This window comes from Ipomoea nil, unplaced genomic scaffold, assembly GCF_001879475.1.
Source record: "Ipomoea nil cultivar Tokyo-kokei standard unplaced genomic scaffold, Asagao_1.1 scaffold1043, whole genome shotgun sequence".
NCBI lineage: Eukaryota > Viridiplantae > Streptophyta > Magnoliopsida > Solanales > Convolvulaceae > Ipomoea > Ipomoea nil.
This window is the reverse complement of record NW_017617471.1, coordinates 3348624-3364862: the sequence shown is the minus strand read 5'-3', so window position 1 is coordinate 3364862 and position 16239 is coordinate 3348624. Positions and strand designations below refer to the sequence as shown.

At 36.0% G+C, this 16239-nt stretch overlaps 2 protein-coding genes across 2 annotated transcripts; one reads left to right on the top strand and one right to left on the bottom strand.

The window, feature by feature from the left end:
• The first annotated feature begins 1021 nt into the window (after positions 1-1021).
• On the top strand, positions 1022-4539 carry LOC109182202 (phosphatidylinositol 4-phosphate 5-kinase 4-like). The gene is made up of 8 exons (XM_019332305.1): positions 1022-1663; positions 2192-2359; positions 2459-2624; positions 2750-2866; positions 2973-3166; positions 3253-3380; positions 3613-3691; positions 3845-4539. Exons 1-8 carry the CDS (start codon positions 1284-1286, stop codon positions 4131-4133), a joined length of 1521 nt encoding a protein of 506 aa, XP_019187850.1. The 5' UTR covers positions 1022-1283; the 3' UTR covers positions 4134-4539.
• Positions 4540-5432: 893 nt separating this feature from the next.
• LOC109182203 (solute carrier family 40 member 2-like) lies at positions 5433-9107 on the bottom strand. Its single transcript, XM_019332307.1, has 8 exons — positions 9001-9107; positions 8344-8494; positions 8058-8254; positions 6948-7439; positions 6544-6715; positions 6172-6309; positions 5931-6041; positions 5433-5704 (listed from the first exon to the last, which is right to left on the bottom strand). The coding sequence occupies exons 1-8, from the start codon at positions 9105-9107 to the stop codon at positions 5585-5587; spliced, it is 1488 nt and encodes a 495-aa protein (XP_019187852.1). The 3' UTR covers positions 5433-5584.
• Positions 9108-16239: the final 7132 nt, after the last annotated feature.

Sequence of the window (16239 nt, the reverse complement as noted above, 5' to 3'; positions counted from 1 at the left end):
AGTTCTTGACTCGTAAACACATTTTACAATTCGAAAATCACCCCGGTCAATCATTTACTGACTTAATCATATATCTGCATCACAAATACTTAATTAATACTCCGTATATAAAATTTATTATATCATATGAAAAATTCGAGAAAATCAATGCTCAGATTAAAAGAAGGATTGAGTTTACTCGTCCCACAAATACACTTTTAATAAAGTTTTTTTTTTATTAGATTGCATAGGGAAGCAGGCCCAGCAATTCTACTTTTCAGCCACCCGGCCAAAATATATAATTGTGGGCGAATATTCTTCCTTGACCAAGAATTAGCTTAGCAAAAGAAAATATGATAAAATCAAGAAACCTGTACGAAAATCGAAAAATTATCTATAGTTGGGTAGTGCTGTCCAAAACATTCTTAAAAAAACATCCACTGGTTCATTGGCTGTATGCAATATAATCACAGAATTTGTTCAACATCTGATCTGGTTTTTGGATTAATTGTCTAATACCACCATTAGTATATGTGGCTCCATTTTGAACTTCTTAGGTCCCCTCTTTGATTCACATGAAAGCCCACAACCCCTACCGAAAACGTTCTTTTGAGTGAAGTTTGTCGAACACCAGTGATATTAGCTGGTAAAAGACAAGTAAGTAAATTAAGTCAGTCTAGATTATTCATGAATAATTGCTAAAATCAAAGAGAAAGTCGGTCAATAAACAGTTAACCATTGAGAGTCCAACTTAAAACTTGTAATTAATTACTAAATTAACTGTCTAATCAAGGATTGGTCCCTTCCTAGGTTCCTTCTTGACGGCTTCCCCTCTCAGATCACATGTAACACTTTCACAATGACAAAAAATAAAAAATAAAATGGGGGTATGGATAAAACAAAACAAGATTATTGTCGTACGTTTGAAAACGGACAGGGATTGTGAATGTGTGATTGATGGATGATTGAGGTTTGATTTTATCCTCCTCCATTCCATTTTCTTGAGTCACACGTAGGGATGGGAGCGAAAGACTGCGAACAAATCGGGGAGAGAAAAGAAAAAGCGATATGATTCTCTGTCATTTCTGGGTCATCTCTCTGATCTCCTGCATGCATTCTTGCATGGTTAATTATCTGTCCGACCACAAGGAAAACCATTTTTTTTTATCAACTACGTTTGTAGATCCTAGCTAGGTATAGTAGCAGGGCGGGATAATAATAATAATAATAGATAGATATATACATACGGTTATATATGAACGGCGGCGATAGATAGATGAGAGAGGGCGGCGACGATATGATAGATGGGCATATTCAATGTTGATCTGAAAGACAGAAAGCTAATATTTCCGACGGATAAAAAGCTGGCAGGGTGGAGGACTTCCAAGGCCGGAGGAGGAGATAGCAGTATTAGGCCGCGGCGGCTGTCGGTTGACGGGAGAATAGGTAATGGTAGTGAGTGTATGGTAGATAAAGAGTTTGCACGAGCGCGCTTGTCGGACGTCGGTGGAGTTTGCACCTCCGATGACTCCTTCTTCGGAGTGACCATGCACCCCAGCGACTCCGCTAGCTTCACCAGAGGGAGCCCCATCAGGATCCCCAAGGTTGTCAAGAAACAAGGAGACAGCATTTCCAAAGGCCACAAGAATTATGAGCTCATGCTCAATTTGCAACTCGGGATCAGGTCAGTCCCCGCTTGCTCGGTTCCTTCCTGTCCCGATTATTTTAGGACTGTCAAAGTGGCTCGAAACTCGTGGGTTGACCCGTCCCTACCCTGCGGTGGGACAGGTTAGGATCACAAAAAGATAGTCCACGAAATAGTGGGCCTAACGGGCTTGGCCCGCAGGCCAGGCTTTATTAAAAAAGTAAATATACGTATATATGTTAGTATGTTACTCAGTCGAGCAGAACTCTTTTAAAAATGTATTTTTTTTTAAAAAAATTTTTAAACACGGAAAAAATGCTGCAGGCTGACCCGCCAACCCGCGTGGAGCGGTCTAAGGTTGAATGAACCTTAGCCCACGAGCCGGCCCACAAAAGTCCGTCAGAAATTAGGTCCGCGATGGAGCGGTCTAAGGTTGAATGAACCTTAGCCCGTGGGCCGGCTCACAAAAGCTCACCAGGGCGGCCCTAAGAGGGCGCTGGGCTCGCTTCGACTATACTTAGGCTGTTTGAAAGCTGCATATTTATGTTTATATATTATATGCTGCAGGCATTCAGTTGGAAGGCCTGGTCCAGTTCCGTCCCTGGATCTCAAGCCATCAGCTTTTGATCCGAGAGAGAAGTATTGGACCAGGTTTCCACCCGAGGGGTCCAAGAGTACGCCGCCCCATGCGTCCTGCGATTTCAGATGGAAAGATTATTGCCCTAAAGTTTTCAGGTCTTAATCATCTCTGCATCTTTCTGTGTGGATTATGTGATCTGGTTTGTTTGTTTGTTTGTTTGTTTATCATGTGTTTTTGTTGTGCATATGTTTCAGGGCATTGAGGATGATGTTCAAGGTGGATGCTGCAGATTACATGCTGTCAATCTGTGGAAATGATGCCCTCAGGGAACTCTGCTCTCCAGGGAAGAGTGGAAGTTTTTTCTACTTGACAAACGACGATCGTTACATGATCAAGACCATGAAGAAGGCAGAAGTGAAGGTGATACTATACTGTTCCAGCATAATATATAAAAATAATAATAAACGTGCAATCTCACTATCAATCGAGGTTGACACTAACTCGATTTGTTTCTAATGTCATTCATGGTTGGTTTAATGAATTAGGTGCTTTTAAGGATGCTGAATGCATATTTCAACCACGTTAAATCCTACGAGAACACCCTCGTGACCAAATACTATGGATTGCATTGCGTTAAGCTAAGCGGAACAGCCCAGAAGAAGGTATGTTCGTTCCCCTGCAGCCAACTTGGATACTGACTGCGAGTTTATCTCGTTACCAAAAAGAAAAAATCATTGTTGATTATGTCGTGTTGATGGTTGGTTCTAGGTGCGGTTTATCATCATGGGGAACCTCTTCTGCACAGAGTACACCATCCACAAGCGGTTCGACTTGAAGGGATCCACTTTTGGCCGCCTGACAGACAAACCAGAATCCGAGATTGATGCCACCACAACCCTCAAAGACCTCGACCTCAACTTCATATTCAGATTGCAGAAGGCCTGGTTTCAAGAATTCAGGAAGTAATGTCTCTCTCATCAAGTAGTTTTCAATTCTTTCCATTTTCGCACATGAAATGGTAACATTTAGCCGAAGGAGTTGTGTGCAGGCAAGTAGACAGGGACTGCGAGTTGCTTGAGCAGGAGCGAATAATGGACTACAGCCTTCTCGTTGGCCTCCATTTCAGAGAATCTGGCACTGGAGAACAAACACCCACTGGCTGCTTCACTCCAACCGGTTAGTACCAATCTACTGGTAAATCACGGTAATTCAGCTGTCCATTAGTTGGAAGGACCAGTGCCTGGTGCCCACTGTGGCTGTCAGGGCCCGCCTGATTTTGTATCTTTACTCACAATCTACTACCCAGGAACTAACTGAGCTGTCCGTGCAGACTATAGTGACCTAATAGACAAGAATCAAGAATCAAGAAAGCAAAGCTGTAATACTATCTGCTCTTAATCATCTGCAGATAATGGAGGGCCAGAAACTGATAATGTGGTTCGCCTGTCTCGAGCTGATATGGATCAATTGCTTGTGGATCCAGCAGGGTATATATACAATTTTGCATTCTCAATACAATAATAATTCCCTATATCTATCTCTGAGACAGATCCAAAATTCCCAGAAACAGGAAAAAAGTTGCAAACTTTAGCTTGATAACACACATTCCCTGCACTGATTTTGTTGGTTGAGAGTTGCAGGTGGGCTAGCATAAGGCTGGGCATAAACATGCCTGCAAGAGTGGAAAGGACAGAGAGGAGAAGCGACGGGGAATTGCAGCTAGTCGGAGAGCCAACCGGGGAGTACTATGATGTCATCCTATTTTTTGGCATCATAGACATCCTCCAGGACTATGACATTACCAAGAAGCTTGAGCATGCCTACAAGTCCTTCCAGTACGATCCAAACTCCATCTCAGCCGTCGATCCAAAGGCCTATTCCAAGCGCTTTCGCGACTACATAATCAAGGTCTTTGCAGAGGACACTTAACACAACAACATATGACCAGATCAGACAAGACAACCTTACCTTTTTCTTGTCTGTCAAGAGCCTTGTTGTTTTCAGCTGAGAAGAGGAATTGGTTCATTTTCTTTCTCTTGATTCATCGTAACTTATAAGTCGCATATTATAGGTATACACACACACACAAACACACAGAAATTGTGGGTGAAAATTGTATAGAGAGTTCATGACAGAAGCAGCACAAGTGTAATTTAACAAAGTGTGGGAAGATATTGTTGAGGACCATTTGTCTCTATAAGCTCTATACTGTTTACTTTAATGTTAGAAGTTAAATTAGATGTCTTGAATTTCTGTTTGGAGACAAATGTTAAGTTGACACTTTGTGGTTTTGAGATTTCTAGGTGTTTGCAAACCTTATAAATTCTTTGTTTCATATATATTTATAATACAGAGTAATGTTTTATTGTTCCTGTATCATGTATTCATTTCATTTATTTATCAAAAACTATGGTTGTTAGCTGATTGTGTTAGTGAGCTTCACTAGTTGATAACATTAGCTAATTTTAGAAAAATATTTAGTAAATTAACTGTTAGCTGATAGCCGATTACATACAAAATAACTTCCTCAAAAATATGATCAAAAAGCTGCTTTGAGCAATTTTTTGAATTTTTGAAACAATAAACTGTTACAAAAAGTTAATTAATTAATCAAACATTCATATTAGTTGTTTAACCAAGTTAAACAGCTTATAGTGATAAATCAAAATTAATCAAATTAAACAGCTAATAGTGATCAAACATGGTCTATGTGTGATTAAAAGAGTACCTACAACTCCGCGTCTCATAGTCTTAGATTTATAATCCTATCTCACTTACCCTTACATTAGTTGTTCCTAAATTACCTAATTCTATGGTGGGCTTGGAATTTAGAAAACCATCAATAACATTTTCTTATTAATATAATGTGGAGTATTTTGCTGAAAAATAAAATCATTTTCTAGGAGGCTTAAAAATATCATCAATATCAATTTTTGTTATCATTCAATACAGAACATTACTACAAATAAAACGAAAAATAAAAAATAATAATAACAAAGTTGGAGAACATCCAAGCAAAATGCTAATTTAGTATAGAAGAATTTGACTTGTGTGAAGACTGAAAATCTCACGTGAGACGTGCAATATTTTTAGCTAAAATGTAGTACATTTATAATTGTATATAAAAATATTACATTTTAATTAGAAAATATTACGTGTCTCATGTGGGACAGATCTACACAAAACTTACTCATAATGAAAATATCTACCAAAAAGAGGTATTTTTTTTATAACACAGGTTTTTTCAGCTTAGCCTAACTACATTCTGCACCCCATGAATCCCCAAAAACTTATAAAAGAGGTAAATCTCGAATTACGTAGGTGATTCCAAATTCTCTACCACTTACACATTTTTAGGCACTAAAGATCTTCACCATTGGTCAAAATCCAATAAAAGTTTTTAATTTTTCATGTTTCCTTACGCGATAAATGTGTATGCTGTATAACACTGCAGCCAGAGTCACCAACACGAAGGATAACAGTATCAACTCCCAAAAATCCTGAACATTAAATGCACCATAAATAAATAAATACTTCAAGTTCAACCAATAATAAATGTAGATAAATGTAGTTTAGCTCACTGGTTTAATAGACAGTATTTTGAAGAAGAAAATAAATATATTGTATATAAAAAAAAAAACAAAGAATAAAAAACTCGAAAAAGTTGGAAGTAAACACATTATGTTTTATTGTTTTTCTAATTGAAGTAGAAAGCTTGATAATTACCCGAGGGTCTGATATGACTATGCCTACGAGGTAAGTCATCAAATCAAATATAGATTGCAGAGAGCTTTGAACCCCTCCTACCACACAACGATCGTTCTCTGAAACATGATCCTATTCAAGAAATACAACAATGATAACTTGTGCATTTAAACTTTAAAGAGACAATCAATCACGAGATTCTTCAAAATACTTACAATTATATATAACTCAAAGTCTCACACACACATATATATATATATACCTGCATTTGTTGAATGACTGACAAATCAAACATCCATAGCCCCAGGCGTGACGCAGCCACTCCGGCCATAAGCATAGATGCTGATATCACTTTCTTATGTACCCATATGGAAGCTACGCATACCAAGAGGCAACTCCACTGCATATTCATGAAGAAAAATTAATCGGCTAGGTACTTTTTTTAAAAAAAAAATAATAATACAAACAACCATTAAGCTATTGAACTATAAAATCTTCATATAAGCTTCTAGTCAGATATAACATTACACATGTGATGACATGCCAATTTTAACTTTATAACCTGACAAATAGTGTTAATTGTATTATTATTACGAGTTTAGATGTTGAATTTAATTGAAGCTTTTTATTATACCTGAGACCAAATGGACCATAACCCTGTTCGAAGGGTTGAGATCTGAGATTGCAAAACAGGGTACAGAAATGTAGCAGCTATCCCTATTGCTGCACTTATCCCACGAGCTATTCCAATAATATATGCAGGTATACCTTCCCATTCAAGAGTTGCAGTCATTAATGTTCCAAAGCTGCACCACAAAGTTCAAAAGTTAATTAACCAAAGCTTTTTTGAAGGTATGTACAATGTACCCCAATCTTTGATTTACGGGAAAGCATACGGTTACTAGCTGAAGATACACTTTGGGTAAAATTCGTTTTGTGATTCTAGCTATCAAAATATCATAAAAAGATAAATCGATCTAGGTTGTCCAGTTCAAATCAGTAAGGTCAATAGACAGTTAAATAGGTTGTTACGATTACCTGAGTATGGTGAAATAGAGCACTGCAAGAGCAAATCCAGGCAAAACTACATCTTGCTGCAAATACACTTTCCAAGCACTGATATATGGAATTGTTGACACCCGACCACCTATTTTTCCCCAACAGCTGCTGCTTTCAGATGTCTCCATTAATGGATTTCTGTCTGAATTATTAAGGAATCTTTCCTCTTCATGACAAATAGAGGGGCTTATTTCCACAGTGTTTGGCAAAGATCTCAATGCCCTTCTCTGGCTGCTTTCTCTTAATGCAGGAACCCCATTGGATACAGATGTTAGAAGCCAATATTCCATGCAAACTGATACGATATTCCACAGGGCCAGAGCCATAGCTGATGCAGTGAGGGAGATGAAACTTATGATGCACCCTGAAATCACAGGAGCAAATAACTTGCACACTAAATCGATTCGCCTTATTATAGAATTCATGTTTGTCTGCAGCTCAGAAGGATGGCCTTCTGATATCACCACCACCCTGCAAATGAGGTCTGATAGAGTTGAGTTCATGAATAAAACCGAGCCATTGCATAGTGCATATGAAACATCTAATACTTTTTTCGAGCTATCCGAGAGTGTGGATTAAGTAAACAGCTGACAAAGGACCACAAGGAAGTAAACTAACCTATGTTTCTTATAGTTGACCGGCTTAAGTCAAGAAGGTCAATAGGCTGGCCGCTCTCTATGAGAGTTGAACTTGTAACTTCGTGTTTACCAAGCCTATAAGCCGATCAACTTGGCTAGGTTTGCCCCCAGAAACAACTAATACTTATTTGCATGGATCACCATTTGTGATCCTAGCCGAGCCGGCAATTGACGACCATAAGGAAGGACCGGCTTAAACTAAGAAGGCCAATAGGCCTGAGAGTTGAACTTGTAACTTTGTGGTTACTAAGTCAACAGCATGACCAACTTGGTTGGGATTATCCTAGAAATAGCTAATACTTATTTGCATGGATCACCTGTGATCCTAGTTGACAAATGACCATAAGGAGAGTCTGGGAGTTGAACTTGTAACTTTGTGTTACCAAGCCAACAACCTGACCAACTTGGTTGACCCAAAACAGCTAATATAATACTTATTTGCATGGATCACCATTCTCTTTCGATCAATATGGTCCCTGCCAGATTGGAAAGCACAGCAGCAGCTCCAGAAGCATTGATTAGTATTATGAGTAACACAAATGGTGCAGAGTTGATTGGGATCAAATCTGGGCAGGCAAGAACAGCAACCACTGAACCTCCAGCGACCATAAAAGAGAGACTTTTGGTTAGCAACCAGAACTTGAGAACCTGTATGTGAATGCAAAATCAGAACAAATAATATATATATATAGGTAGGCAATTATATAATGATGATAAGAATTGGAGGTGGAGTGAACCTTAGCATATGTGAACATATCCACCCATTTTCCGACTACTGGTCCAAGCAATGCTGAGGAAGCAGACTCAACAGCGCCATAAATAGCTGCAAGGATTAAAGAATTTGGCCAGATTTTGATCATGTACAAACCCACTGAGAATTCCCACATTCTGCAGTTAGAAAAGGTGCATATTTTCATCAAATTTAAGTGAGAATGGTAGTATAGTATCATTATGATTGGAGATCACTAATAATAGTAATCAGATCAGATCAGATCAATTCCAAAAGAGAATAATCTGTCTCACTAGTCCAGTAGGTGAGAGAATCCCTCAAATTTAAGTATTACTCAACAATTTCTTGGTATCACATTATGAGTTTGAACTAGCACCATCTCAATTATACAATTCTTGTTTGCACTTAGAATCCTCTAAATTTCTCAACTATTAATTGAACCTTCTACATTTCTATTCAAACCTAGCTAATCAATCTATAGGCTCTGCTAAAACCAAGGATGGATATATATATATGTCACTTGCAATAAAATGAGTTTTTGTATTAGATGATTGCATGAATTTGTAGCAGAAAGATCAGAATAGTCAAATTAAGTTTAAAATGCATGCAGAAACTGATCATACATATATAATGAATATAATTAGAAAGAAAGCAAAGAAAAAACCTGGCAGTCCATCTGGAAAGGAAGTGTCCAACGTAAAGATTGTAAAGTAGAGAAGATGGGAATTGGGGCTGCTGATTTTCTTGATCAAACACTGCCGCCTCATTCATCGTACTGCTCTTCTCTCGTACTTGTTTTGCTACAGCTTTCAAGGTTGTCCTCTAACAAAAAATGGGTTTTATTATTATTATTATTATTATTATTATTATTATTATTATTATTATTATTATTATTATTATTGTTATTATTTAGGGCGTAGATGATCACAATTAAAAAATAGGCCGGCTTGGGAGAGTTACGTACGTTGTAGTAATTGCTCATGGATTCATAGTCAACATGGCCACTAATCAAATTAGAACCAAGATGTCAAAGAGTCTTAATTACTTGTTATTTATAATGATAATAGTTTCACCAATAATACTTCCATTGTATTATATATGTATTTTGAAATTATACTCACTATCATTTAATGAGACGATCATTTATGAGTTATTAAGGGATTAATTAACTTTCATTTATGAGTTATTAAGAGATTAATTAACTTTCAAGACGTGTAACATGAGTATATATTTTCTGATAGACTTCTTTAACGGGTTATTACGTTCATTTTGCTAAGTTTCAATCACTTTGTAATTACGGAGTATAAAAGTAAAAAAAAATATTATTTCAATATACAAAAACAACCAAACAAAACAAAATCTGTTGCGGCAGTATCATATATTTCGGCGCTCAATTCTTAATTGCTTGCTCCGTAATCCGTATTTTATTTTGACTTTGGACTTAATTTTGTTTATATTTTTATATTTTTGGTATAAAAGAGTTTAACAACGTTATTTGGGTTGGATCAATTAAGATGACTCGTCTTAAAAGTTTATAGACTTATTTTGGGTTGGATTGGGTTGTGTTGTATATGTCTTATTGTTAGTGAAAGATAGCAGGTGCTGGAGCGTAGTCAAGTGTAGTGAGTGAAGCGCAACACAAATGAGGCAAAGTGGAATGGAGCAACAATATTTGTTTTTGTGGTTTGAACACGAATTGAGTTCGTTGATTGGGTTAGGATGTAGGGGCAACGCCCCCGCGATACAATACAATGGTAATTTTGTAAATGTATCGTTAAAATTGTCTCTAAATATGATGCTTGTAACCTTAAATGTTTATTTTTTTTTTTGAAGACAAAGGTTTAATTCATTAAATCACCGAAAAGACAACGAACAAGATAAGCAGGAGGGGTATCAAACCACTCTCCGCAACCTGACACAAAAACGGCCTCCCGAGCAACAGTGTGGGCGGCACGATTCGCAAATCGCTTCACAAAACGGAATTCAACATCATCAATCAAAGATGCTAATTCTTTTTTTTTTTTTTTAATCAAAGATGCTAATTCTTTAATATCATCTACTATTAAACCAAAAGATCTCATTCATTCCCATAGACATAGGCTCTCAACTGAACTACATAATATGTTGGTTGACCAATTGAGTGACAAATGACAATAGTTGACAATATATGGTTGTATGATTTCATGAGTTGATTAATTACATTATTTAGGGAGTCCAAATCAAGATCCAAATATTTAATAACAAACCAACGGTGCAAATTAAATATGTATAAAAAAATTTCACAAATTATACATGTTTTAGTATTTTGATCATAATTTTTTAATATAGCGTTAGATTGAGATAATTTAAGATTTTATGAAAAATTAAAGAGAAAGATCTGCAATGAACTTTCATATTTTGAAGACGATCGGAGTATATTTAATTTGCATCATATTAAAAATCAAAGTTATTGTTTAGTTGAATTTCATTAAAGGAAAATTATTGAAGCTTTCTATATTCAAATAAGGAGGCCTCGTGCGAAACTATATCTTATTTTTTTAGAATTTTATTTTATTGTTTTACCTAGTTTATTTAGATGTAGTATTTAATTTAATTTCTAAATACTTTTTATGTATGGAGTTCTTTGCTTTAGGATGTAAAAATCTTCTTTAAAAAAGAATAAATAATTAAATTTGCAAGAGAGATTAGAGTATATTAATTGGATTACATACATCATAATTGAAGGCATATATGCATGCCCACTAAGTCAAACAGGTGGTCTGGTGTGACAATTCCAATCAATAAAGTTCCCAACAATGTTCCTAAGCATCCATAGAAATCTTAAGGATCTATCAGAAAAGCACTATAAAGAGAATCAAAAGCAACTGATTTTACAAACATGACATATATTCAAGCTGTGTCTTAATTTGGTCTAAAAATGGGTCAAAAAAGTATTAGTATGGTGTTCCACAAGACTGGAGCTTTAATCAAGCTGTGACAAGCCATGATGTTTTTTTTTTTTTTTTTTTTTTTTTGGAGTACGTAAAGAGGGGAATACACATTCATTATTTGAGGGTGCATGTGCAGTTTGAAAACTACACAGGAAAGATAAATTAAACCGTACTAGAAAAATCATGTGCGGCTGTTTAATTAAGGTGCAATGTTGACAAAAATCAAACTCGTGATCTTCACTTATATGACTGTATATGGGTATGAGAGAAATAAATAAAGAGCAGGAGCTCAGATAGTTCTTGGGTGCTAAATTGTGAGCAAATATACATGATCGAATTAATCATCCTAGAGTAGAGTAGAGTGGTTTTGTTGAATACTATCAATCTATCAGTCTGAAGTAGTAGAAATGAAATGAATAAAAACGAAGCCAAAAAGCTGTGTCCAAATGCAGATGTGCATATTCCTCTCTTTGCCTTAGCTTTATTGGGAAGAGACATATTCTGAGCATCATATCCATGTGTCGCCATGTTGTGGTTTTCCTTAGTATAAAGACTGGAAATATGGGATGTCCCAAATAATTAGCATGTCGTATGTATGTGCCCGTCCGACATTCCGACCTCGTTCACTCCGTCCGGCCAATTCCTCTTTAGATTCCCGGCCGGCCAGGGTCGTTTAATTTGTTTAGTTAGTTACACCCAATTTAGGAACCATACACAATTATTGAAGATTGAGATATTATATATATTATTCCCTTTTATATATACTTTGTTTGATAGATGGAAGGATAATGCTACATGCAATGCCAAAAAACTCACTTACATTACACCCGGCCACCTATTTAGGTACTAAGGAAAAGATTGAGATCAGATATTCCCTTAACTTTATTTGAAAGGATAATGCTCTCAAACAACTCAATTTATTAAATCCAAAACAAGAACATCATGGACAAAATAAGGAGTGGCATACAGCATACTACTCTCCCGGATCAGACAAAGAAACGTCCTTCCTAGCAAAATGATGGACAGCCCGATTCGCAGGCCTTCAAACAAATTTGAAGCTCACATCGCTACATTTCAGGCATTTCAGCTTCTTTAATATCAGAATAATAATGTCAAACTCAGATGAAAAATAGTAGCATGCAATGCAAAGCGGTAATAACTAATTGAGCATTCGTTTCCACATCCACATTATCGATATTCATCTCTTTTATTAAGCTTAATGCTTCACGAACACTCACGGCCGTCGTCACCTTTACTGGTAGCAACCTTTCCATGGAACTGACTTACCCACTTTGAACGAGCCCAAACTATCACGAATAATCAACCTAAAACCTACGCGACCATTTTCCTCATCCACAGTTACATCGACATTTAGTTTTCATCTTCCAATATCAAATAGTGTCATGTTAGGAGAGGAAATTAGGATATGAAAATCTTGGAGGGATGGGCAGCATTACTTTATCGTAAAATGAAAATACTTTTTACCCCTTATAAAGTTCTCCCTCCTAATAAATTTTCTCTTGATGTGATCGACTTGTAATCATTGAGTGTCTATGAATTAGCTGACCCATCAACGCGTAATAAAATATTAGAGTATCTAAAATCAAACAATGTCATGTCATTCTTCCAAAAGGCTGAACCCCAACCCTAAGGGCAAACAATGTCATGTCATGAATGGAAGTTAGGAGGTCTTTTATGTGAAAATTTCAAAGAGTTGAGTGACATTAATTGTAAAACTTGATGATAAGCCTTTTTCAGTGACTTTTGGGCATGAATTTAGAGAGTTTAAGATTAGTCTAGAGTAATCAATTTAAAAGTAATTTTTAAGAAATTCAAATATAAAATACTAGTCCGATCTGTATAATTAAGTAGACTTTTGAATGAAGTCAACTACATGCGTAAAGAAATATGAAACCAAGTGTAGAGTACCAGATCCATCTTTCCAGTACATCAGCTCCATTTTTCTGACTTGAATTGGTGAGATATAATCATACACTGTACTGTATTCATAGCTATACTAGCTGTATCTTGTTGTCCTCCTCTTCCCCACAAATATTTTTCTCCATTGCTTCAAAAGATTAAAAAAAAAAAATTAAAAAAAACAATAATTTCAACCCAATAAACACATTTTTTAAATTTATTCACAAGCTTCCCAGTGAAGTTAATTCAAAGCTAGGGAGTAAATTAAAATGAAGAGAATGAGAAATGTGTCCTAATTACCGGTAACTCAGTTGATTCACTAATGACAGATTGTACTCAATAATACATACCATAGTCCTAACAATTATATATAGTGTAAAAAATTTACCCTTTTGTAAAAGTGGCTCTTTGTGGGGCACTAGTCTCACACTAACCTTCTTATCTAAGGGACTGCTGAGTCACAATAATTTAACTCATCTGTACAAATTTTATAGGACCCAAAAATGGCCCAAATGCCAAAGTAAAGTTGCACTATCAACCGAAAACAAGATGCTCATCCCGGGTCATAGTTCAGTGGTGCAAACGCCACTATCTGGAATTGAATTTGTAACTTCGATTCAAATATATCTCGCTATTTATTACCTTTTAATTTGGTTATCAGACAAGACAATAAAGACTCGAGATTTTGAAGTTGAAGTTCAACCTTTTTTTTTAAGAAAATGAGATATCTGCGGTAGAAGTAGACAACCAACCACTATATATATATATATATATATATATATATATATATATATATATATATATATATATATATATATATATATATTCTGGTCTTGGAAAGTAACCTTACATTATATATATTAGCTGTTCTTTAGCAATTTGCGGTAAATTAATCAGGCTAGATTCACAAGTTAAAGCGTACATACAATGTATTTCATACTAAAGGACAAAAATTTAAGATTCTTTAAAGAAAAAAAAAAACAAAAAAACAAAAAGAAGAAGCATCATGGTATTTAATTTAATATACATTATATTCTGCATGCAGACTGAATCTATGAAGAAATCCTGAAACTGGGCATTTTTCCAAAAATAGAAAACAATTATAATTATAATGATAATAAAAGAGAGTTGCAATTTGTTAAATATCTACTGGTACACGAGGAGGGGAAAAGGCCAAGAAAAGCAAGAGGACCATGATCAAGACCGGGAGGAAGAGGAGTATCGCCGGCGGCTGCGGCAGCGGCGTCGGCAGGAACGTCGGCGACACCATCAGGATCAGCCCCAGGGCGACCATCACGGCTACGGACGTCGGAACAAAATGCTTAAACATTAAATTCCTCGAAACCTCGTATATCAAGCTCCTGCAGACATGGCAGCAACGCAGCGGCGGCGGCGGCGGCTTCTTTCTTTGACCAAGGAATCTGGGCTTGCGTACACTATATATATATATATATATATATATACACACCCAGAGATCGGTATAGTATAATCTCTGTTTGTGTATATGTTTCGATCTTCGTCGTTTAGATCAGATTACGGTGGTTGTAAGGGCGGCGCGGCGGAGGGACGGTGGCGTTGATGAATAGGGAATGTATGGGTGTGTGTGTATATATGACTCTTGTGAGGGGAGTGTGATGAAGACTAATAAGAGAGCCTAGTGCGTGATTCTGATTTTGCGTACCACATAATAATTACTCTTTTTCTTTTTTAATTTATTAAATACTGACGGATTTTACAAGACACAATTTAACTGGTTGATCAATTTTATGAGTATATTTTAAAATGAGTTAATACCCAAAATCGTCCTCGACTATAGTGGTTTTTCTCAATTTCGTCCTAAATGACTTTGGTGACCTAATATCGTCCCAGACTTTTGTGTTTCGCTCAATTTAGTCCTCCATTTGTTATTCCGTCAAATTGGTGTTAAATAAAGTGACAATTCAGTAATGTCAATATTGATCTCTCTTTACTTTCAAGTTGTGAAGTGCGAAATTCCTCTTTCTTGTACGAATTACACCCAGAATTACTCCCGGATCTGCAAATCAAATTTTATATTCACAGTTTTAGGAGTAATTCTGGGAGTAATTCGTAAAAAAAAAAGAGATTTCGCAGTTCACATGTCTATGAGTAAAGAGATGCCAATATTAAAATTACTGAATTGTCTATTTATTTAACACCAAATGGACAGAATAACAAATGAGGGACTAAATTGAGCAAAAACACAAAAGTCTGGGACTAAATTGAGCGAAACACAAAAGTCTGGGACGATATTAGGTCACCAAAGTCGTTTAGGACGAAATTGAGAGAAACCACTATAGTCGAGGACGATTTTGGGTATTAACTCATTTTAAAATTTGAGACTGTTGAGGTACATTTAGAAGGGGCATCCTATTGGTTCAGGAGATACCTGAGTTTTATTTTAAATACTTCAAAATTTCATGTGATATTTTTGAAACATTACATTTAAATCATATATCTCATGATTTATTTCTTCACAAGACACACTTTAATTTAATTGGTTAATCAATTTTGTAAGTATATTTTAAACTTTGAGGCCGTCGTGGTACATCAAGAAGGGGCATCTTTTTTTTTTTTTTCTTTTTTTTTTTTTTTTTGGTGAAAGAAGGGGCATCCTATTAGGCCATGAGATACCTGAGTTTTATTTTAAATCTTTCAAAATTTCAGGTGATGTTTTGGAAACCTTACAAGGGTTTATAGGTGGAGATTCTCGAGTTTCGGATGCAATTTTTTTTATTAAAAAAAAATGGTTCTAAATATAGTTACGTTGCTTGAGGTGGTTGGTAAATTAAATGGATACTAATGCAACAACAAGGCTGGAGATTGAATTTTGTAAGGGTACGTCATGTTGGAGAGCTCTAGGCTAGTTTTTTACTAAGAGTTCAACTTGGCCTAGAAAGTCGAGTCCATCATCCGATAACCGAAACGTGACATTGATTGCTACTCAAGTATTAAAAAAAAAAAAAAAGTTGCACTTTTGCTACTATCTATAGTTTTTGCATAATCGTAAACGCTTGATTCTAACAATAATTGGT

What these genes read in the sequence shown, in the direction of transcription:
- LOC109182203 (XM_019332307.1), bottom strand. Translation starts at nt 9,107, where the DNA reads ATGAATGAGGCGGCAGTGTTTGATCAAGAAAATCAGCAGCCCCAATTC. An exon ending in ATATTGATCGAAAGAGAATG is followed by an intron (nt 7,440 to 8,057) that starts GTGATCCATGCA and finishes CCTCATTTGCAG; the next exon opens with GGTGGTGGTGATATCAGAAG. An exon ending in CTCTATTTCACCATACTCAG is followed by an intron (nt 6,716 to 6,947) that starts GTAATCGTAACA and finishes TTTGTGGTGCAG; the next exon opens with CTTTGGAACATTAATGACTG.
- LOC109182202 (XM_019332305.1), top strand. Translation starts at nt 1,284, where the DNA reads ATGGGCATATTCAATGTTGATCTGAAAGACAGAAAGCTAATATTTCCG. An exon ending in AATTTGCAACTCGGGATCAG is followed by an intron (nt 1,664 to 2,191) that starts GTCAGTCCCCGC and finishes TATATGCTGCAG; the next exon opens with GCATTCAGTTGGAAGGCCTG. An exon ending in GCGGAACAGCCCAGAAGAAG is followed by an intron (nt 2,867 to 2,972) that starts GTATGTTCGTTC and finishes GGTTGGTTCTAG; the next exon opens with GTGCGGTTTATCATCATGGG.